At 39.3% G+C, this 25,797-nt stretch overlaps 1 protein-coding gene across 3 annotated transcripts in view; it reads left to right on the forward strand.

Moving 5' to 3' along the window:
• Nucleotides 1-3,226: 3,226 nt before the first annotated feature.
• Nucleotides 3,227-25,797, forward strand: part of LOC126165787 (1,5-anhydro-D-fructose reductase-like) — an 81,677-nt gene continuing 59,106 nt past the window's right edge. For 2 of the 3 annotated variants that reach the window (XM_049920351.1, XM_049920349.1), the window contains exons 1-2: nucleotides 3,227-3,407; nucleotides 3,549-3,716. In XM_049920351.1, the coding sequence (XP_049776308.1) occupies nucleotides 3,345-3,407; nucleotides 3,549-3,716 (231 nt within the window). In that variant the 5' untranslated portion in view covers nucleotides 3,227-3,344. The remainder of the gene's footprint in view (nucleotides 3,408-3,548; nucleotides 3,717-25,797) is intronic. The other variant, XM_049920348.1, reaches the window with a different exon arrangement.

Raw genomic sequence — 25,797 nt, forward strand, 5'->3', positions numbered from 1 at the left:
ATGACATTAAACAACAGTGTGTGTAATGCACAGTCACAAGCTGAGGGAAAGGCTTCTCAGTGGCAGGATATAGGAACACGAGAGTTAAGAGAACTCACATATCTCTCTCAGTTAATTTTTAACCTGTCTTTCTTTCTCATTTTTCTGGTCAGCTTTTGCTTTCTGCCCGCGCCCTCAACAAGGATCTATATCGGATGTCTTCAGTAAGGGTCCCTCTAGTGGGTTTGCCTACCAATCTTTGATTATTGGTTGGGTGTGAGTGTTCGCCAGTGGCCCAACAAATCTGCTGCAGACTGCTTTTTGTAGGATTAGTAGGCTCCATTGGTACCTCACAAGTATAGGGACATAACGATCCAGCCAGATAGAACCTCACCTGCTTGTGTAAGCTCTATACAACAGAGGTATGGCAAGTTCTACAGAGGTTGCCCAATAGAGACTTTTTCACCTCAAAATCTATCCTTTCTATCAGCACATAGAACGCTTTGAGGTTAAGTATTTCATAATGTTTTGTACTATCCCCACAATTTGGTTCATTTAGCCAAGATCGTTGCTGCCTCTACATCTACATGATGAATCTGCAATTCACATTTAAGTGCTTGGCAGAGGGTTCATCGAATCACAATCATACTATCTCTCTACCATTTCACTCCCGAACAGCGCGCGGGAAAAACGAACACCTAAACCTTTCTGTTCGAGCTCTGATTTCTCTTATTTTATTTTGATGATCATTCCAATCTATGTAGGTCGGGCTCAACAAAATATTTCCGCATTTGGAAGAGAAAGTTGGTGACTGAAATTTCGTAAATGGATCTCGCCGCGACGAAAAACGCTTTGCTTTAATGACTTCCATGCCAACTCGCGTATCATATCTGCCACACTCTCTCCCCTATTACGTGATAGTACAAAACGAGCTGCCCTTTTTTGCACCCTTTCGATGTCCTCCGTCAATCCCACCTGGTAAGGATCCCACACCGCAGAGCAATATTCTAACAGAGGACGAACGAGTGTAGTGTAAGCAGTCTGTTTAGTGGACTTGTTGCATCTTCTAAGTGTCCTCCCAATGAAACGCAACCTTTGGCTCGCCTTCCCCACAATATTATCTATGTGGTCTTTCCAACTGAAGTTGTTCGTAATTTTAACACCCAGGTACTTAGCTGAATTGACAGCCTTGAGAATTGTACTATTTATCGAGTGATCGAATTCCAACGGATTTCTTTTGGAACTCATGTGGATCACCTCACACTTTTCGTTATTTAGCGTCAACTGCCACCTGCCACACCATACAGCAATCTTTTCTAAATCGCTTTGCAACTGATACTGGTCTTCGGATGACCTTACTAGACGGTAAATTACAGCATCATCTGCGAACAACCTAAGAGAATTGCTCAGATTGTCACCCAGGTCATTTATATAGATCAAGAACAGCAGAGGTCCCTGCAATGTAGACATAACATTTCACCTCTGTACTGCACAGTGGCCATTGAAGCGTGCCCAGAGCGTATTGTAGAGGACTGATGGTGTTCACCAGTCTACAGCTCAGGGGTTCACCAAACCCACAACCAGCCAACAGAGAATACCCTCTCTGAAGACTGACAGCGATGATATAGGTCTATAGTTACCCTCTTGTAGTGTACTGCGATCTTCGTTTTGTGTGGGGAACTTCAGTTGGAAGTTTTTAATTTGTTTGGAAAAATGTCTTGTAAAAGAGTTGCACCTTTAATGTGTGACAGAGGTATGAAAATTACACTAATTAGTACAGAAATGAGTATTTCTTCCAAGCTAGATGGCATTTTATTTTCCAATGATTTTATCGTTCTCAGAACTTCTAGCTCATATGAGAGATTCGGTGTTGAGTGGGTTTGCTGGAACAGAGATAAACAGCTAATTTTTGATCCATTATTATGTCTTAAAATTACGCCATCTTGGTCTGTGGTCGTTTTTATGTAGCTTCATTTCTTCTAATTCCACATGGCTTTGGATTTATTTTATGTACCTTTGATTATTTTGTCATTGATCGAACGTCTTTGTCGAGCAGGTGTCGATGATATCGAGTAACTTGCTAACTACAAAGTACTCTGGTAGGCCTACCGTACTGCGTTTGCGCTTGCGTTGAGACACCTGCCTTCCAGCAGCGAAATTAAATCCAAGTAGTTCTCAAATAAACGAACTTCAACGTGATGTATTTCTCGGGCTGCTGCGTAGTTTATGTTAGATCAATTTGGCCAGGAAGTACATGTCGATTTCTTGTGCCACCATTCTAATCGAACCGCTGCTCCGTTTCGTTGCAATAGTACGTTTTCGAAATGATCTTTTAGAACTACTGTGTGGCTTTTGGGGGTACCGTAGCGTAGGTTCCAACGCGCTGTTTGGAGCAGCTGGTGTACGCTTTTACACTGCTACCATTATGCTTCCAAGAACCAATAAAGAAGCAGTTCTTTCATAGATATATAAATTATGTTTTAAATCGTCAGTGATACAGATCTGTTGTTCAAATGCATCATTGTGATCGTTAGTTGTTTCTATTTGTCGGAATGGAAGACACTGAATTTCGTTTTTATAGATTCCTTATGCTACACTATTTCCTGCCTTTAATTATTCTATTTATTTATTTATTCGTGTTCCGTTGATCCAGTAGACAAAAGAAGTGTACGGATATGGAACGAGTCAAGTTTGACAATTTTTTTGATATATAGGCTACTCTAAGGGACATGCATTGAATTTGTATTTGATCATTTTCATATGATACGCACTTTGTGGTTGGTAGGACGATTTAATGTCCCGAACTTGCGTAACTTCGCCAGCACAGAAATCGAAACATTACGGTATCATCGCTGATAGACGGATCCGATCTATAAATGAAAAGACACATTGCTGTCCATGATAATATGAACTCATTAGATAAGTTTGTATAAAATAGTGTCACGAATTCGACATTTTCCAAGTACTTTTTACATTCCAAGTAACTGTTTCATTATTCAGCTCAAATATACAGACATTTTCTTTGCTTCTATAGCTGGTTGCCATTCCTGACTATCATTTGTGACAGTGCTCCCAGGAACAGTTCCAGCGAAATTTAACACAAATTATCTGATGGCTAAACAAAGACATAACGCATTACGGCAGCATTGTTATCTTAGCAAAAACGAAATTTAAGTAACCCGCGTATTCCGCAACGTTCAGGCGCTTGAGGCAGGTCACCCGAAATCGATTCGCCGAGCGCTCACCTAGCGCCACCGACGCAGAGGAAAAAAACCCGAAGGTTCTGAAAATAGCTAACCGTTGCGTGGTGCGCAAACTAGATGTTGTCGTAGCAGCGGTGCAGTTGGACTTTCTTAAATTTAACCATGGGATCTGTAGTTTTACGAACTGGACAGCGAATGCCCTTGGTTGGCTTGGGAACGTGGCAGGTAAATAACAGATTTACTGCTTGCTGACGGTCGCAGATGAGATGCACTAAGGCTTAGCACGGAACACATAATATTCCGTTGACATAGGTTAGTTTACGATCCGCACAAGAAATGAAACTGACATTTAGATTTTGTCCGTAGGCTGCTCCTGAAGAAGTTGAACGGGCTGTCGAGGCTGCTCTCGAAGCCGGCTACCGGCTTTTCGACACTGCATTTAACTACAACAATGAGGAAGCTATTGGTAATACGTTAAAACGATGGATAGAGGCCGGAAAAGTTAAAAGGGAAGACTTGTTTATTGTGACTAAGGTTAGTAATTAGGTATATATTCGATAAGTATTTATGCTTGCCGATTTCCAATTACTGCAGAATCAGCTTGATGTAACGAGGGATTCGGCTAGTGTTTTCTGCTTTGTTTTTTTTTTTATGGTCGCCATCATTTGTTTGCTCAATAGTAATGTGTGTACCAGTACTAGAGGTATATCAGCTACATATCACTGATGCCCATTGACATCAAGGAAAGGGGAACCGTGTAGTTGACGTTGTAAATGTAACCGTTAATTTAGATTTGCTGAAGTATTGCACTGTTGTTTCTAAGACTTTTCTGCAACACAATATAAAATTACTTAAACATTCTAAGTTAACTGCATATTTTCTTTCGAATAGAAGAACTAGCGGTACTGGGAATCATTCTGTAATTAATGGGGTTGTTGTTCATCGTGTGGCACAACAGTAACGTGTGTAGAAATATATAAAACTGCGAATTGTATTCGAAAATCTAATAATATGTGTTCGGACATGCTGAGAGTTGGAAAAACGATTTTAATAATCATTAGGATGAAGGAAAACTTTGTTTCAGTTTTATTTAGGTACAAGCAGCAGAGAGCAAACTACTACCGATTTGCGTCCATGTCCGTCAGTATTATGATCATTTAGCAGCCAGACGCTTAAAGCTTTTACTGACGCATTGAACTGGTGGCTGGAAGTAATACCTCGTTATCAGCAAAATATTACATTTTAAATTATTATGGAGGACCTGTTTAAAAACTTTTAATCACGGTGCTTCCTTCTGAACAGCCTTTAATCTTATCAGTAGAACGCTATTAGTTCAGCCGACGAGCTATAATTATGACGTCAGACGTCCATTGTTGAAAAGACAGAAAGCTTATCATATTTTTACTGATTCACGTATTTTTTCATTGCACGAAAGCATTACTATCAAATGTTGCTAGAATCGGTGTTAAATTGTGATATTAGATGTTGCGAAAAATTTAAGTCAGGTGGACTGTCTTCAGCGTTTTCTTTTAATAGCAGCTGAACACTTCGATTTCGTTGTTACAGTAGGGTGTACCGTATTTTAACTAATTCAGAGACGGCGTGTTTATAATGATTTGCTTTCATTGATTCAATAAATATATACGCCATTTAGCCGGCCGAAGTGGCCGAGCGGTTAAAGGCGCTACAGTCTGGAACCGCAAGACCGCTACGGTCGCAGGTTCGAATCCTGCCTCGGGCATGGATGTGTGTGATGTCCTTAGGTTAGTTAGGTTTAAGTAGTTCTATGTTCTAGGGGACTTATGACCACAGCAGTTGAGTCCCATAGTGCTCAGAGCCATTTGAACCATTTTTATACGCCATTTATCATGTTCACTAGTCGTACACGGGACATTCCATGCCACATGGCCTAGAGAATCTTACATGACCATCATGTATTTCGTTGAAATTTTTTGTGGACATAAGCATACGTTTCTAATAAACATTGGTAAAGCTTCGGGATCGCGAATTCATTATTTGGCGAGGTGTAGTATTTGTCTGATCCCGTAACACAGCTTTCAACAGTGCATCTCCGAACTTCCGGCAATTGTCTGAGATCCCAGTCGTATTATTTTCCTGAAAGAATGAGGACAAGGCTACCTTGTACAACTTTTTACACTGTCTTACGTAAAATAACAATATAAAAGATTTCGTGAGCAATTTTCATAACAATAATTTGAAGCAAAATCTGCCGGGTAAACGGCCGTTTGAAAAAAAATGTGAAATTTAGCGTTTTGTTTCCCCAGATGCAGGTACCTGATAAATATGAAACTTTGCATGTGATGATGTACCATCACCAGGTCGTAGAATATAAAATTTAATTCTCCTGCTGCTTTCGAATAGTGTACAAACTAAGAGCAAAGCCGACGATTTTTGTAAAAACGTTAAAATGGGGATTTTCATTCCATTTTCACAAAAAAGTATAATATTCTTCTGCAAATTCTCTTAAATCATTTTCATTAGAATGTCAATGTTCTAACCCACTAGTATTCTGCAGTTACTCAAATATTAAATATGAGATTTTTTATTATGTTTTACAAGTGTATTGAAATAATTATTATTTCTTGGGAAAAGAGAGTTTTTCTTTTTCCTGTTAGGAAAAGTTTCATGAGGGAACATAACAATAACATATGAACTTTATCGTCCAGGTTGCTTGCAGTTATTGAGAAAACGAAAAATGTTCCAATTTTTGTACGGTATATAATAATTTACTTGAAGATAGAGGGCTGTGTGGTTCCAAAAATAGCTTACATCTGTGATAAAATGTTTCTTGAGGGTCTCACTTTTCGTGTCTAGCAGCAAAATATGCATGTGTGGTCCCAATAATAGCTTACAGCTGTGATAAAATGTTTTTTTGAGGGCCTCACTTTTCGAGTCTATTAGCAAAATATGGATTGATTGTTACAACGCCCATGTGATAAAACTCACATCATGAGCTTTCTTGGGTAGCAGCTCGTGACATCTTGCTATCAGGTAACTACTGCTGCCACTGGATGTCTGACTTAAAGCTGCAAGGCTATTTCATTTCAGCACACACTCCACTGCAGAGTGAAAATTCATTCTGGAGTATTATTAATGTGGGCCTATAGAAGACATTTCAAATGTCTGTGTCAGATTTTGTTTCATATGACCATAATTGAAAATAACATAAAGTATTTATTTATTATAATTTCCCCATGATGAAAAATATAGAATTTTAATAAAAAATTACTGTTAAGTAGGTTCAAACAAGACTGGGCCTATTCTGTTATGAAAGCACCACACTACCCATTCAGCTACAGGCATCTGTACAACTTGTGTTTTTGACTTAACAATGTTCAGAAATTGTCTAATTTTTAGAGGCAGCTTTTTAAGTTTTTTTTTTACCAGAGTGCAAAAACATATAAAGTGTGTAACAAATCCGACAAGAACTCTAAAATATACTGCAGTCATTTACACAAGTCCGGAAATTTACGATTCGCTGAGTGTGAGATCTATCATCAACCTACGTACCTGGTGGTCTGACATCACAAACTGTGACCCCAGAAAGTTCAGGGTTTAATGTTGAGTGTGGTAAACTGACTTGTTTCCTAGTGTTTTAATTATTAGGATCTACAGTGAAAGGAGGCACATCAGTTGGTATATGCCACCTTGTGCACAGTTTGAGAAACTGAAATAAATTTATTGTGCATTTCTCTGTCTGCTTGGGAACCATAACACTAAGACACACAAATAAATGAATATTTCCAAGACACACAAATAAACAAATATTGGCAATACTAAACTCAGGGTACAAATAATCTCCATTTCATTACAACCGCAATTGTCATAGGTCCATCATAGATAATATTATTTATCTTTCTAAAAATTAAATTGTGGGAGAGGCAAAACACAAATTGGTGGTCAGTTACTCGTTCTATAAAATCACCAGTTGTGTGCTGCTGGAAAAAGGAATATAGGAGTCTTGTAACAATGGTCCTATCAGATGGATGTTCTGTTGTTTATAAATAGCAACAGGCACATATGGACAAATTGTCTCTGGTAGCATTTTCATAACTGTGTGTAGCTTTTACCTACAATGTGCTCCTGCAGTCACTGATAGAGACGATCACAGATGCAGTATATGGTTCCCTTCGGACATTGTCTTCAATGCAGCTTCCACCTGTTGTCACAGATGATCAAGCAGACTAGACATGGCATCCTTGATGGATGTCAGATCTGGTGACCATGCCCACCAAAAGAGGTAATCAACATCTTGCAGTATCTACACAGGGCTTAGCCTTCTGGAAGAACACATTTACCTAATGTAAAAATGACAACAGAATGGTCTAGTTATATTCTGCTGAATGCTGTTAAATACAGTGCATTTTTCTAAAATTTTTGTAAGGGATACTCTCAGATGTAGTTGACAAAAAATCACGATCTTATAATTTTCTGCAATTATGTGAAGTCCAGCTGTGCATCACATGGAACTAAACAGAGGCATAACAGTATTGTTATTGAACTAACAGACCATAATTGAGAGGTCTGGTGTTAATTCTGACAAGAAGTCCACGTCAGAGAAATTATTTGGATATAACTAAGGGTTCTGAAGTTCAGTTAAGTGAAAGATTGCATTGGGTTAGACGAGCAGGTAATAATATGACCTAATGTTTTGATCCCGCTGCTTAGTGCCAAGTTGCGGAGCAAGAGAAACTGATTATGTTGATTTAAATCGAAGATTAATTAGAATCTTCTCCAACTGTTGTGAACAGCTCATTGATAGATGAATTTCCAAGCCATAAGTTATATTTGCTGATCTAGATAGAAGTGTACCCATACTTTTTCTTAAACAGTCTTCAAATGTTTAAGCAATGTTGCTGTATGTTCCATCAGAAGTGACCATACCTGTATGATCACTGAGATGCTACACCCAGGGTTGATTTAATCCCTGCCTCACCACTTGTACATCCTGATTTAAGTATTCTGTAGTATTACTGATAGCTGGAGGCAAAGTAGGGGCTGATTTCTTCAACATACTATGGTCAGTTGATGTACCCGTTTTCTCCAACTGCACTAGTCTTCATTTCAAGTGCTCTTTTTGCTTCATTAATTCTTGTGCTAACATTCGTATGCTGCATGTCAGTGAAACTGGTCATCCCAATTCCATTATAAATGTTCTTCATACAGAGTTAAACCCAAAACAAGTCCTAATCAATTTTTACATCGAAATCTTCTCTCACACAGATAACATGTAAAATATATTATGCTCTTTCTTCATTGTCGAGCAATTTTTTTCTACTCTGATCAGATGTTGTGAGGCGTAGGAAACTGACAGTTCTGCCTTGTCTGTTTCCTGATTTAACACAACAGAGTGCATGGTTGCTGACATCACACAACAGCACAAAATTCCTTCTGTTAATTTGGGAAAATTGATATCAGTCCAATTGTTAAAAGTTCTTTGAACTCACTGAATGCATCTTCACACTTCAGTTATAAGACTGGTTGCAGGTGATATGGTATACATTATGGTTTGTGATATAGAGGCAGTTCATTTCCAGTTGGGAATCCAGGCTGTGCCCCTGGGTCACTGTCAAAGGCTCACAAGGATTAAGCAGATCCTCATATTCTAATAATAACTGCTCCTGGCAACTAGCTTGAGCATAGGCGTCAAATTTGCTGTATTTGAATCATCTTTCTGCAAGATCTCCAAACTGGCAACCATCAGTCCCGTGGACAATTCCCCATCTACAGTCCCAAGATTATGTATCTTAATGGGCACTATCTGCTTATCATCTAGTCCTCCTAAATGCACAACACTTCTGCAATTTTTTGTGTTCCTATAGCTGCTCCACCACATACAATATGTTTATCAATGAATTAGTTTGTATGCTCACCTACAGTAGTTTTCCTGTAACTTGTGATATATTGTCCTGCAAAGTGATCCTTAGTGGATGTGTACATGGTCTTAAGTAGCTTCATTTATGCCAGAGATGAACCGCGTGGCACAATTGGCTGTTTCCCCCAGATGGAATGATATCCCATTGAGTTCTACCATGTGCTGATTGAGGCTGAGTCTGGTGCGATGTGCAAGCTAGAGATGTAACCCTAAAATTGTGCAGTAACTATTGTCTATGCAAAACAAAACTTCCATGGTAAACTAGAAATTTTTATCACCCAAACCGAAAAATGAACACCACTGAAGCTGCCTAAGCATTATTACACCAGTACACAAATTTTGATTGTATTTATTTTTACTGGGAATGTCAGGTTTCGGCTCTAGAGCTCTAATTGTTGTTTAATGGTGGGTTACTATTCCCACCCAATGTCCACTTACTATGCCCTATTAGACTTTCGTCTGCAGTCTCATTCCAGATGCTCTATTCACCCAATTTTCTTACATTGCAGTTCACAGTATTCCTACCATATAACGTATGTGACTAGCTTGTCCACGTCTGTTAACATGTAACTCCCATGATGAATATTGCTTTTCTATTCCCACATTGGTCACCATGTCTGTCTCTTCTAATGCTGTCACAGTTGCTATAGCATCAGCTAAATTCTTTGGTAACTCTGCCCATACTATTCTTAAGACACTTAACAATCAACACAGAAATGTATCTGATGATGCCTCTGTTCTACCTCTTCCAGAAGGACCATGTGGGCATCATCTTAGTCCATCAACTCGTATGTGTTAACATTAAGCTTATCATCTTGTTCCTTCTCTCTCCCCAACCCCTCTCTGCCCGCTTTCGTGACACATTGTCGAACTGTTTGCTATAGTACCTACAGATATTTTTTTCTTCTGTATCACTGCACGAAGCCTGCCATCAGAAATTCCATTGTAGACTCTTTCTGTTACTCCTCATGATGCCTTCCATACAACTTAACACCTCCCAGCAAATATAATTTTGCCTTATGTAAAAGCTATTCCTCCAACCTTTTCATTTATTAATAGGTTATCTGTGGACACTAACATGTCCTCTCCTGCCTTCTGCAGAAAAGGAGAGACTAGGTTAGGAGTCTTGGATGGGAACTGGATGAGGACTGATCCCTCCCATCCTCTTTCAGTGCATTCCACTTTGATTTATTCTTTGCAGACCTTGTGTCCAAAAAAGGACAAATTTAAAATGAATGGAACCAGTACCAAAGCAACAGACATACAAGTATTTTCTGCTACTGAACACTTCTATTTTCTACATCTGAGCCAAACTATGAGCATTGCCTACATTATCTGGTGTAATTTCCTGGCCTTCTATTCACAACATTAGACAGTGCATGTACAACCCATCACATGTAAAACAGTTCATTTTCACTCATCATGCTGAGGTGATGCCACTGAACCTTCACTCTACAGTGTCATTCTTAGGTACGTCTGATACCATTGTTACAACTAGTTAACACCAAAGTTGCAGGATGGCTACCTCTGACTTCATAGTGCCATGTACAGGAAGCTGTGAGATGTATTTTCCAGTACAGTGATGAGTGCGGAGTCAAGAATTCTTTCTTAAAGGGGACATTTGGTATCATTAGCTGCCATTCACACAACACTCCAATGGTGGTGACCTCAGAGCCAGTCAGTGCTAGAGTGGAGGGCAGCTATGAAGGTGGATGTAGTATTCTGCACAGAGAGAGGAAGGAGATCCATTTCAGTGCTGCCAATATTCTTCCATCAGTTCATGCACTCTCAGCTGTCTGTGCAGTAGCAGACACATTGTTTCGCAGTGAACTATATTCTTCGTAATGTGAATGCGTAGACACACAAAACACACACACGCACACTCTCACACATTAATTTGTCATTAATCATGAATTAGCTTTTTCCTATAAATAATGACATTGTTTAACGCTCTACCTTTTAAACAATAACAATCTGTTTTGTTAATCAAATGAATTTTCGCACTGCTTACTGTTGGCATCCACAGTGATCGAATTTTCAAGCTGTAAAAATGTGTGACCTTGAAGATATCAGAAACAGATCTCTTAATGGGTTACTAAAAGCTAATTTTCTTTCTGCTACAGCATTACAGTATATGCATTTAACTGTAAAAAATAATGTATGGAAAGTTCTTGTTGAGAATAATGAATTATTTAGGAATAAAGGAGCTGACTCAACGAAAGGCAGAGGTTCTGTGTCATCAACAGTTACACAAATGAAAGGTACAGTCCCTACACTGGCAGTCGACTGAGCACAATGTAGGTAGACAGGCGTGTGCATGTGAGTGAATGAGTTAGCGTGTGTGTGTGTGTGTGTGTGTGTGTGTGTGTGTGTGCGCGCGCGCGTGCGTGCATGCGCAAGCTTGTGTGTGTTTGTGTGCATGTTTCTCCTACAGCTTGAGAAAGGAATTTCATTCCATAAGCTTTGTTGATGATGCAGCAGTTCTGCCTTTTGGTGAGTTGTCTTCTTTATTCCTAAATAATTCGTAGTTGTAAAAAATTGTTTTATGAACGAAACTGCATTATTACTAGGCTAAATATGAATACTTGAGCTATTAAGAGTTTACAATGCAGCTGCAGACATTGTCATACCATGTCATAAGTACCAGTAATTAATACGTGCTTGCTTCACTAGAAGAAATCCAAGCCATTGTATTCACTGTCCGATACAGATGACTCACTTTCAGTAAGATTTATAACAAAATTTTCCATAATTGCGACCCTGCCAATTTCTCTTATCATCGCATGATAACAGTCCACAGATGCTAGTTTTGCTTTAATTGTCGCAGCATATGATTAGCATATCATTGTCAAGTTCAGTTTTCTACTGTTGAAGCCAAATAGCTTCGCCGCTGATGCCATTGCTGTGTATTCTGCATCAGTCGTGGAAAATGCCACAGTTCATTATCGTTTGTAGAATCACACAATATATTTCTGACATGCCCTGTTTTGATTTCTTCTCTTCAATTTCACCAGGTGGTTCAGTATTTCACTCAAATGTACAATGTAAGTATGTTCTATCACAGTTTCCTGTTTTCTAAAAACACAATGTTTCTAATCTTAATGATGTTGTATGTGTAAATATTAACAAGACACTTTTGGTAGATTTTCTAAAGCTGACAGTACTAGAGCTTCCTGGACTTGGAGTCGTATGTTTGGTGTTTTTCCTGGGAAATTAATGTCATAAATTCCAACCAAAAAATTCTCGTATTTGATAAATCAAGTTTTGCGTTTGACGATAACTCCAAAGGCATCTTTCCATCAGTCACTTTAGCAAGTGACCTGTTGATGTGATGCACAGCTGTTGCTGTTGTCTCTGCTCAGAACTGTGTAGGTAAACCAGCATCAAATAACTTATGGTTAACTCTTTCCGCCAGTATTCTGTTACATGTCCTGCCTACTGAGGAATGTAAGAAGTAGTCCCATGAGGCTTAATACTACACTGACTGGCACAAAAAATGCAACACCCAAAAATGATGTGTAATCATTGTGTAATTATTTGTTTAATTGAAGTGAAGCACTCCAACCAATGTTTTGATACGGTTTGTTATTGGGATTGTTTTGTGAGCAACAATGAAGTGTTGATTATTTATTGCCCTAGCCTCAGTTGTTGTTTCCTGCGCAACCTGAAAAACACATAATTGAATGTGAGTGAATAATGTTTTCCCACTCTTTGAGCACTATTGTTGTATCCTGAATTGTTCCCCTTTCAATCACATGTTTGTAGGATCTTTCTGTTGATGGCCGCAGCAGGCATTAAATTGCAGAAGTTTTGAGGACTACACCTTCCACGATTTCCAGAACAGAACAAAGGTACAGGGGAACTGGAGGCTTTGCAAGGAAACCAGGAACAGGTCCAGAACTTCAAGTTCTCCACAACCGCCACATCACTACTATTGATGTACGAAATGGACTAAACCACCTTCGAAGTGTCACCTGTTAGTGAAAGAACTGTTCGAAGAAGACTGGAAGAAGCCAATCCTCAGTCCAGAAGGCCTACAGGTCTGGTACTCACCAGAGAACATTGCACACCTCGAATACATTTCACAAGAGAACATCTATGCTGGACAGTACAACAGTGGGATATAGTGCTATTCACTGATGAGTAACTATTTGGCTTCTGATCACCTGATGGAAGAGAGAGGGTCTGAAGAAGGCCAGGAGACAGGTATTATCCCTGCACGTTCTCATCCAGGATGCCTTTTCAGGGTGGTTCTGTGATGGTGCGGACAGGAATCAATACAGCTGTGAGGATGGGTTTGGTCTTCGTGGAGCGTGGGAGACATACTGCACATCAGTATGTGGAGGAAATCCTTCTGAACCATGTTGTGACTTTCACTCCATTTATTGATGATGATTCTGCACTAATGCATGACAGTGCACTCCTGCATTGGATGAACAGGGATTCATGCTATGGGTTGAACTGCATTAAGCTCTGTTTTGAATCATATTGAGCATCTTTTGTACTGGCTGTGGAGAAGAGCCATCCAGCACTTTCCAAAGACCCTACGGAATCTACAAAATGCCCTCCTGGAAGAATAGGATATGATTCATCAACAAGACATTACCGCGTTAATCAGGATCATGCCTGGAAGATTGAATGCCATCATTGGTGCAAGAGCTAACAATACACACTTTTGAAGATGCGAACAGAGGTCTTCAAGATCGTCTCAGAGGTCTGTGAAGTAAAGTGTGAAGTGTATAACATCAAAACAGACATGTATTAACTTTTATCAGCTTACTCAAAATTGCCTTGAAGTGTGCATCTCTGGTCTAATTTGTTAAATTTGTTCATACACTACTGGCCTTTAAAATTGCTACACCAAGAAGAAATACAGATGATAAACAGAGCTTGGATGGCATGTACAGGTACAGCTGCCCATGCAGCTTCAACACAATACCACAGTTCATCAAGAGTAGTGACTGGCGTATTGTGTCGAGCCAGTTGCTCGGCCACCATTGACGAGACGTTTTCAATTGGTGATAGATCTGGAAAATGTGCTGGCCAGGGCAGCTGTTGAACATTTTCCGTATCCAGAAAGGCCCGTACAGGACCTGCAACATGCGGTCATGGATTATCCTGCTGAAATGTAGGGTTTCCCAGGGATGGAATGAAGGGTAGGGCCACAGGTCGTAACACATCTGCAGTGTAACGTCCACCGTTCAAAGTGTTGTCAGTGCGAACAAGAGGTGACCAAGACGAGTAACCAATGGCACCCCATACCATCACGCCGGATGATATGCCAGTATGGCAATGACGAATACACGCTTCCAATGTGCGTTCACCACGATGTCGCCAAACACGGATGTGACCATCATGATGCTGTAAACAGAACCTGGATTCATCCGAAAAAATGACATTTTGCCATTTGTGCACCCAGGTTTGTCATTGAGTACACCATTGCAGGTACTCCTGTCTGTGATGCAGTGTCAAGGGTAACTGCAGCCATGGTGTCCGAGCTGATAGTCCATGCTGCTGCAAACATCGTCGAACTGTTCGTGCAGATGTTTTGCTGTCTTGCAAATGTCCCCATCTGTTGACTCAGGGATCGAGACGTGGCTGCACGATCCGTTTCAACCATGCAGATAAGATGCCTGTCATCTCGACTGCTAGTGATACAAGGCCATTGGGATCCAGCACGGCGATCCATATTACCCTCCTGAACCCACTGATTCCATATTCTGCTAACAGTCATTGGATCTCGACTATCGCGAGCAGCATTGTCGCAATACGATAAACCGCAAGCGCGATAGGCTACAATCTGACCTTTATCAAAGTCGGAAACGTGATGGTACGCATTTCTCCTCCTTACACAAGGCATCACAACAACATTTCACCAGGCAACGCCGGTCAACTGCTGTTTGTGTTTGAGAAATCAGTTAGAAACTTTCCTCATGTCAGCAAGTTGTAGGTATCACCACCGGCGCCAACCTTGTGTGAATGCTCTGAAAGGCTAATCGTTTGCATATCATAGCATCTTCTTCCTGTCGGTTAAATTTTGTGTCTGTAGCACGTCATCTTCGTGTTGTAACAATTTTAATGGCCAGTAGTGCAGTTGTCTTTCTTTTTTCTTTGTTGGACACTTAGATGGGACTGCACAATAATATTCTATCATAAGATAGAGGATTAGGGTCATTAAAGTGTCATAAATTTAAAATAAATTTTAGTTTTTGTAAGAAATTGAAGTGTCGTGTTTTTCGTGCTGGTCAGTGCAGTTTGTTCCAGGAGTTCTTGATATCTTTGTTACAGCACTTCTCACCATTGCCTCAGCACATGATTTATATTTTCTTGTCCACTTCGTTTTCCCGTAGGTTCTGATAAGCCCTGAAATCCCAATACTGAGTTTATCTGTTATAAAATATATGTGCACATTTTTAAAATAAATTATCTCTGAAAATAATTAAATATTTATAATTCCCAGTGATTTAGCTTCCAAGGAACACATTTCAGTGTGAATCAACTGTAATGGTAGTGAATTTTTGAACCATTATTGAATGACAATCTGATTTTCTTTGCTTTGGCAAGTTTACCTCCCTTGGTACAATCTAGTAGCATATTAACATATCAATAATTAAACTGTCGCTTGTACTAGTGCTACAATACAACAGCAGACAACTGAATAGCAGTCACTTCACTGGTTATTTATCAGTTTTGTTGAACAAACAAATGCCCCCTATTTGTTGAATATATCACAACCATCCTGCCTAAAATTTACTTTGCAGTTCTTTTTAACCACTGTACTAACTTACAAATGCTCAGCAGCAAGATTAGGTACACACAATACATCTTTACCTGAATTCTTCTGTTTTCATCAACATTCAGAATCATGTTGACTAGTCCCATCATTTCCTACAGGAAGCACTTTCTCTGACAATTATGTCAGATGCTGGTGGGCCTCATACTTCACACATCGATTCATTAATTTATTATGCACATTGAGGCACCTGAGTCCACATACTATATATCTGAATTCAGTGAAAGTGAAGTGATGTCTTTTTGTTCATTACATGGCAACTTCTGGCAATGTAGCTGCATCTGTTGAAATTGAAGCACTGCTGCCCCTTTACTATTTTTGGTGTGTTTTTCCTTATTCACATGTTTTCCATGAACAGGCGTTCTCTGGGTGAAGAATGCCGAACACTTCTGACTTTATACTTTGCACACCTTAAAAGCTTTGTTGTTATTAGGTATGCAGTGGTTCTTATTCCTTAGCTTTTGACTCCCATTATCATTGACTTGTATGTTTCAGACAAACCCACAAATGTGAATGTTTCAAGCCCTACATCATTGACAAAAAATTTAATATTTATTAATCTATGAGTAGTTCACATGATTTTGCTCAAATAATATTTAATACTTCTAGATGATTATAAAATAGTGGTAATAAGGTATCAATAATGACACTTTTGTGTTTAACTCACCACCCTCAAAAGCTTGCTCTGATTTTCTCCAGACATCTTTAGTTAAAGATAAATACAGTACTTCCATAAATATAATGTCCAGTGACTTTCTCAGTGTGAAACTGATTTTGGTTGGAATGACTCCGTTTCTACATCTACACCTACATTTAAGCTCTGCAAACCATCGTGAAGTCCACGGCATCCCATTGTACTACTTATTAGGATTTCATCCTGTTCCATTCATGTATGGAGTGTGGGAAGAATGATTGTTTGAATGCCTCTGTGAATGCTGCACTTATTCTAATCCAATCTTCATGATCCCTGCGTGAGGGATACATAGGGGAATGTACTATATTCGTAGAGTCATCATTTAAAACCAGGTCTTGAAACTTTTTTAGTAGTCTTTCTCAGTATAGTTTACGTCGGTCTTCAAGAGTCTGCCAATTCAGTTTCTTCAGTATCTCTGTCAGTATCACTGTGACACTCTCCAATGGATCAAACAAACCTGCGACTATTCGTGCTGCGCTTCTCTGTATACGTTCATTATCCTCTGTTAGTCGTAATTGGTAATGTTCCCCCATACTTGAGCAATATTCTAGAAACAGTCACATGAGTGATTTGTAATCATTCTCCTGTGTAGACTGATTGCAGTTCCACAGCATTCTACCAATAAACCAAAGTCATGACCTGCTTTACCCACAACTGAGCCTATGTGATCATTCCATTTCATATCCCTTTAAAGTATGAATGAGTTGGCCCATTCCAACTTTGACTCATTGACATTATAGTTATAGGATAGTATATATTTCGTTTTGTGAAATCCACAATTTTATATTTTTGAACGTATAAAGCAAGTTGCCAATCTTTGCACCACTTTGGAATCTTATCAAGATCTGAATATTTATGCAGCTTCTTTCAGACAATACCTCATTAGATATAACTGCATCATCTGTAAAAAGTCTGAGGTTTCTATTATTATCATCTGCAAGATCATTAATATAAAATGTGAACAGCAAAGGTCCCAACACACTTCCCTGGGACACACTTGAAATAACTTTTACATCTCACAATGACTCTCCAACCAAGATAACGTGCTACATCCTCCCTATCTTGTTAAATGCAGAAAAAACAAATGTACTGGAATCATAACTGTCAACCAAACTCTTCTACCAAGAAGTAAATTCATGTACTTATTGGCAGCTGAAAACAAAAGCTGTCTTAACTGGTAAACATGGTGCCAAAAATTTGTTGTCTCAAAGTATCACATAACATAGCCTCACGGACAACAAATGTTTTTCTGTAGGCTCGTATATGTAATCTCATGAGTGGCCACGAGAGCATGAAATTAATTTCATTTTTATTTCTAAGAATTAATAGTACCTCTATGCTAGATTATGCATTTTCACTTTACACTTGTATGTATTATTCAGTAAATGTGCGAAACAAGACTGTCCACACAATAAATTACCAAAAATGTAAGTAATGTGGCTTAATGCTGAGGTCAATACAAAATCAATGAAATCCCAGTAAAGAAGATGCCATAGATCACTGCCTGAAAAGAGTCAAGCTAGTGATAGTCACTGGGAAATACCGCTACTTAAAATATTTTAAAAGAAAGAATATCACCTAGACAGCCCACATGAGGCCGATATGATCTTACATGTTTCCTCGAGCTTATGAGTGTAGTTTGATAGAGCCAGGTAGGTAAATGATGGAAGAAGCTCTGTTTCAGGAGTAAGGGTAATGCCACATGGTTAGATTACATAATCAAAATTTCCAATAACTCATTGCTTTTCCCAAGATGCCATGTATGTTAGTTGTTAGTCCTCCTTTCGTTTACTACTCTTATTGGATTAGATTTTTAGGAAATGCTTTCCATTAAAGGGTGAATAGTTGTTTCTGGGTTTTTGGCCAAATCTATTACATGTATTACTGGCACTTTTATTCATTTTAAAGGTGTTTGATGTGACTTAGGGCATGGCTTTCAGCAGACCAGTCTGACAGAGCCACTTGATTTTCTTCAATTCATGATGCAATAAATTTCTCTTTGTTGACAAGTTGTTTTCAAGCAGATACATTAAAAATCTGATTTCAGACTGCTGTTATGGTGAGATAAGAGCGTTATTACCTAAAGCTTTTTCATGAATATTATTAACTACAACAAACTTGGGCAAATACTGATCCACCACCTTCACACAACCCAATCTGTGTCACACCATGTACCATTATTTATTATTCCACCAAACCTTTCACTGTTCCATAGTTCACACCACTCCAAGGACATTTTACTATCACTCATGCAGTGGCTTCTGGGCAATAGTTTAGCAATAAATGCTTAGCTCTATTATCTTCTAATTAATTGTTCAATTCATCAGTTAATCTCCAAAGATTACTAGATTAATTATTAGGTTTAGTGTTTCCGTGTTGTTTCCATTTCACAGTAACATCACAGAACTTGTCTGAGAGAATACCTAAATTTGAAGTCCCCTGTCAATTTTGCTCATTTCTTTCCATTGATTCCTTCTTAAAAAGAAAGGAACACAATGGTGGGTCATATACTGGTGTCGTACAGAGCACAAAAGTGGAATTTTTGGAGATTTGTGACCACATGGTGATGTTCTCAATTCTATTACCACTAATACTGTTAGGAGTAGAGATTTTATCCATACATAATTAATACTCAATTTATTTTAACACAAGGTAATTATTTAGAAGTGTCCAAGGTAATAAAATGAAAGCTCCCTAATGGATTGATCCCAAAATTAGTTAAAAGCTGAAAACTTGCAACAGAGCAAAATCAAACACATGACTCTGTTGAAAAATTTTGCATGCCCCCATGTCCATTAACTGTTTAATGACACAACTAACTGCAAATATATTGAACTAGTAGAAGAAGGCATATAGCAACAATTACATTCTCTTACAAAAGCAAGAAATGAAATTGGGGATGAGATAGCTTGGAAAAGGATTTGTGTATTTCATTTTTCACAACATATTCAGCTAATCTAATTTGCTGAGGATAAAGCATTGACTAAAGTTATCATCTGTAAACAACATGGTTATGGACCTACCAACCGAGCAAAAACAAAAACAAAGAAAAGAAGGAATACATTGTTAACTACAAGATCTACCTGTTTCTATGTTCACTTGTTTTCTTAAAATAAAAAAAAAATAAAAATAAAAACATTATCATTTATTAATTATTTACATTCGTATATTATCCACAGTCTACTAAGATTCAACTAGGACATTCGCACCCTTGGTCGAAGATTGTATGGTGCCATGTCTGTATGTTGTGCTGGCATGGCCACTCTTTTTCCTCTTCGGGAACTTCCTCCACCCTTCGGAAAAGCACACCCTATTGTTGAAGGAATTACATCTGGAGTGCCCTTAAAAGGTTTTAAACTACTTGCATGGACAATAGTACTTCGGATGGGCAGTTGCAGTTTAAAGTTGACTGGTGACGTGATCTCAATAATTTGATAAGGATCTTTGTAGTTTGTTACAAATTTCTTTGTTTTTCCTTTCACAATGTATGGGGTTGACAGCATCACCCACTGACCGATTTTGTAATTTGGATATTTAGCTTGGGCGTTACTTAATCTTTCCTGTCGTTCCAAAGCCATTGTATTAGATTTTAGAACCTTTTTCCATACATCCTTCATCATTCGACTGAAATCTCTTACTGTTTCTCTGACTTTTCCATTTTTCTGCCTGATTACATCAAAAGGGGACGGCATTTTTCTCCCATAGACCACTTCATAAGGTGATATGCCAGTTGCTTCATGCGTTTTGGTGTTGTATACCGACACGATTATTGGTAAATACGTATCCCAATTAGAATGTTGTTCGTTAATATAATAACTAAGCATCTTGCCAATTGTCCAATGAACTCTTTCTGTGCGCCCGTTGCACTGAGGCTGTAACGGAGTTGTGCGTAATTTACGTATTTTTAGTAAGTGCATAGCTGTTTCATTAATTCAGACATAAAATTAGATCCCTGATCTGTGATAATAGCTTCAGGTACGCCAAATTTAAGTATCCAGTTGTTAACTAAAGCTTGGGCAACTGTATTTGCTTGCTGATCTGGGAGACTCACCATAGCTAGATAGCGTGAAAAGTTATCTATAATTGTAAGAACATACTTATTACCAGCAGGTGTTTTATGAAATGGCCGGTAGAGATCCACTCCGCAGATTTGAAATGGACATGAAGCCTCGGGGAGCCTCTGTAAGGGTATTTTTAAACGAGAAAGTTCAGCTCGTTGCGTGCACGCAATGCAATTACGAACATACTGCGCAACATCCTGCTTTCTGGTTTGCCACCAAATTTGCTCTGCTACACGTCTTTCGGTTGTCCGCTGTCCACCGTGTCCTGCAAGGATATGATCGTGGGCCTCTGCCATTATTTCTTGTCTAAAGTGTTGGGGAACAACAATTCGCAGTCCAAGTTTTGTTTTACGGCATAATACACCATCTTCAAAGCAAAATTGTTTTTGAATTGCGTATTTTTTGCATTCTGTATCCTCATCTTGTGCCTTTCTCCAGTCCTCAGTATCTCGGCCTGTTGCTTCCAAAAGTGCTATTTTCTGACTTTTAGACAATCTGCATTCATGTGTTTTTTGCCTGGTTCTAAATCCATTTCGGAAAGACGACTAGATGGATCCTTTAACCCAAGCAACCATTTTAAAGCTCCGTGGTCTGTAATGACCTTGGATTTCCTACCATACAAGTAGCATTTAAAGTATTTGATGCCATAAATAACACTTAACAATTCTTTCTCCGTTGTGGAATGATTTCTTTCTGCCGTTGTTAGTTGTCTCGAAGCGTAGGCTATGGGGTGTTCCGCGCCATTAATAGTCTGACTCAAAACAACTCCTACTGAATGACCACTTGCATCACAGGATAAAATAAATTCTTTATTATAATCTGGGTAGGCTAATACTGGACTGTGTGTTAATTTATCTTTGAGGGTTTGAAATGCTGATTCACAATCTTCAGACCAATGAAATTTTGCACCCTTTTTCAATAATTGGGTTAAGGGTCAGGCAATTTCAGCAAAATTTTGAACATAGTTTCGGTAATACGATGCGAGACCAATGAAACTTTGTACCTCCTTAACGCGTTGTGGTGTTGGGAAGTCCTTAACTGCCGAAATTAATCGAGGATCTGTTTTAATTCCTTTTTCACTGATGACATGCCCTAGGTATGTAGCCTCTGTCAATGCAAAACTACATTTTTCCATATTTCATGTTAATTTAGCTTTTCTAAGTCTCTGAAAAACGTTACGCAGATGCACAGCATGTTCATTAATGTCTTTGGAGAATACAATAATATCGTCTAGATATACACAACATTGCTGAGTTTTGAGTCCTCGCAATACTCCATCGAGTAGTCTTTGAAAAGTTGCTGGTGCATTTTTCAAACCGAAAGGCATTCTTTTAAATTGCCAGTGGCCTCCAGGGGTAGAAAATGCTGTTTTATGCCTATCTTCAGGTGCAACTTCCAATTGATGATATCCGCTATGTAAATCGATTGTTGAAAAGTATTTACTGTTACCCAAACTGTCAATGATATCTGTAATGTTTGGAAGAGGATAAACATCTGAGATAGTTTGTTTGTTAAGGTGTCTGTAGTCACAACAAAATCTATATCATTTCATACCATCGGGAGACTTCTTTGGAATAATTACAATATTTGAATTATAAGGCGAATCAGAATATTTTATAATTCCATCTTTTAGATGCTGTTCTAAAAATTCATCCAGTACTGGCTGTAAGTGATGCGGAACTCTGTAAGGCTTCCTATAAACTGGGGGGCTATTTCCTGTTGGGATCCTATGCTGTGTGATATCTGTTGTTGGCAATGGACCTTCTGTATTAAATATTATCTTGGAACTCAACTAAAACTGCTTCTATCGTGTCTCTATCATTTCCTTTCAAATGCTCAATCTTCTGGCTTAATGCGGTTTTATAGGCGTCTGATTTCTGACCATCAGTAATATCTGACCAAATGAAATCTTCTTCTTCGAAAGTACTGACTGTAGCTACTAATATTCCCTTATACAACTCTTTGTCCTCCACTCTGAAATTGTCAATATGTACCGGTACTTTTCTTTCTCCCTCAACGTCTTGAACCCGTACAACACTTCTTCGTACAAAACAATGTGATACATCTAATTCCTCGTTTTCCTCTAGTGGCTCTATTAGACATATTGTATCTGTAGGTACCTCGGGTCAACGGTCATCCAGAAAAGTTTTCTTGAGCCAAATGGTATCATATCCCGCAAATCAACCTTCAAGGACGTTGCACGCAGTGTAGTTGATTTCGCCTTCCGGTTGAGGAAATCTTGTGGCAGCGGGCCCTTTGCAGCGGTGTGACCTAGCTGAAACACTGCTCCGCTAAGTTCTACAATTTGCTGTCTGAGGTCGATTTTAGCGTGATGTTTATTCAGGAAATCCAGCCCTAGGATCGCGTCGTACCCGTCAGTTACCTTTGTTACCACTTCTACATCTTCTTGAAAGTGTACACCGTGAATATAGAAAATCAGTGATGTACATCCTAATGACTTCACTGTGCCTCCTCCTACTCTACTCAATCTATACCTTGGAGCGTCATATATCTTTTCTCCAATGCATTCATTACTCACTATTGATACGTTTGCGCCTGTATCCACCAGTATCCTTTCCTCTTTATCCTGTATGGTAGCAGATAACCAGAATTCCGCCTTCACATTCGCCTTAATGGCATGAAATTTTATTGGGAATGCCTGGCGGCGGCTCCGACATTCCCATTTGAGTTTAACTGATTTCTATTTCCAAAAACTTTCTTAGACCTGCATTCCTCGAATGTGTGACCTATTCTTTGACAATTAGTGCATTGAGGTTGCCTGCAGTTTTTTGCTATATGTCCCTGTCGATCGCATCTAAAACATTGTACTCCTGCTGAAAATACATTTCGCTTCTCCTTGTATCTGGTGGCAATGTCAATTTGCTCGAAAGCCGTCGCCACAGATACAGCTTCCGCTAAATTTTTAGGAAACTCTGCCCTGACACGACGGGACATTTCAGGAGGTAACCCACGTAAAAATGTATCCAGAGCTCTATCTTCTGCCTGTTGTAAAATAACTTTATTAACTTCATTACTAGTTGTCAACTGATAGGTGTTAATATTAACTTTTCTGATCCTATCTACAAAGCTTTCTAATGACTTGTTTTGCCTCTGAGCGATAGTGTGTAATTTTTCTCTATAAAATCTACAGCTGTTCTGTTTTTGAAAACGTTTAAGTAATCCTTTCTTCAATTCCTCAAATGTTGGAGCAGTCTGTAATCCTTCATGGTATAATACGTGTGCTTTAGCCTCTCCTATCAATCTTAACTTTGTCATTTGTATGAGCTGTTCATCTGACCATGATCCTAACTTTGCAGCTGCTACTAAATCATCAAAAAAGGCTGTTATGTCTTCGCCAGGTTTACCTGAAAAAGGAGTTACCAAGGCTGCTGCTGAGGAATCTAGGGTGGGAGGGATTGAACTGGTTTGCCCAACCTCACTCAACTGTTTGAATAATGCATTGTTATCACTTTTAAGCTGTGCTATCTGATTAACTAAGCTCTGAATAGCTTCGTCAGTAGAAACCGCTTGTGGTGCTGACTCTGACTTTGTACGATTTCGTGTCATCATTTTACAAACTATTAGTTACACAATCTTACTACACTGAATTCAAAAGATGTTTAAATATTTTTGGAAAACTCTTAAAATTATAGGGGGAGAATACACTTGTAAATAAAGAAAATATTACGACTGCTGTGCAAACCTCTATCCTTTCACACATTAAACAATACTAACTGTGGACCTTTAGTGACTGTCACTCACACCTCAGAGCCAAGGGTTTTTTCTCTGACGCCAAATGTGACAGTTCTGCCACTAAATGTAACTGGGTTTTCTCTTTTGATGCTAGTTAATTGTCAGGATGAGCATTACTGCAAATGACATTTGATTCTAAAACATTATGTCAGGGTGAAAATACTAAATTAATTAATTTTTCTCTCTTAACAACATGTGGGCAGGGTGGGTTCTTCCTTGGCTCGGGTATGAGGTAGAATGAAACAGCACTTTTACATAAGATAACTTTTATTGAAGATTTGTACAACTGTTTCCTTACTCGATGTTCTGGCTCGGAGAGTGGCAGCTGTGTCGTTTGCGAAGCCTTCTGCTGCGGCAGCGGCGGCGTCTGATTACGCGTGGTGGTGTGTATCTCGTGTCGCCATCTCACCCAGTTTCATTATTGTGAGCGAAGTCGTGCATCGGATGGTGATACCTTGGATGTGGTGTCCCAGTGTTTCTCTTCTCTAAGCGACCGCGTGTTTTGTGCGTCGGCCAGCAGAGCGGCGCGGTGGGGAAGGCCAGCGTCCCGGACTCGAACAACGGACTCCCGCTTGCCAGTCTTCGGCTGTCAGGTCTTCATCCCAGCTCACAGGTGACTGCTGATGTGAGGCCGTCTCCTTCCCGTCCTCACGAGTCATCTGGGTATGTAAAAATCTGTCTTCAAATACCTTTTAACTTCTGTCTTCTGGCGCCGAGGCAGCTGCTTGCTATTCCATTACAGTGGTGGACTTGGTGCATCTGTGCATGATGTAGTCTCTTCTAGCATGACGGTCTTCAGCACCGAAACTGACTGAAAACTACTGCTACTCTTCTTCACTTCTTCGTCTTGTCGGGCCCACTGCGTCTCGCGTATTTATTCACTTCAGTTCACTGGAGGTTAACGACTTCACGGTCATTGCCTCGTCTGTCACGTTGAAAAGCTTCTCGAAGAATCTTCTTAACGTTGGTCATTGGCTCTTGGAATGTAGGCAAGGGCCTTTGCTCACATGTGACAACTGAGAAACACGTGAGCCGGTCGGGCGATGCCCGACGGCTGAATCGACAGCGTCCGCTTATGTGGGGAGGGTGATGGCTTCTTCTGTCACGTGAAAAGCTTCTCGAAGAATCTTCTTGATGTGAGCCGGTCGGGCGATGCCCTGATGGCTGAATCGACAGTTTCTCCTGAACATGCTATGCTGACTTGCAAGCGCCGGCCATTCCCACTGCTGTTTGCCAGTGTGTAATTCTTCTAAACTAAACCAAGTTTTTCATTTAGTTTCTAATTTCTATTTCACTAATTTATTTACTTAAGTACCACTCAACACATCTGAATGTTTGCCTGTATTTTTAATTTTCTTCGTAAGTCACTTGAGATTATTGTTTGCACCCATTCAGTTGTTCTTTGGCTAAATCTGCTA

This window comes from Schistocerca cancellata, chromosome 1 (assembly GCF_023864275.1).
Source record: "Schistocerca cancellata isolate TAMUIC-IGC-003103 chromosome 1, iqSchCanc2.1, whole genome shotgun sequence".
NCBI lineage: Eukaryota > Metazoa > Arthropoda > Insecta > Orthoptera > Acrididae > Schistocerca > Schistocerca cancellata.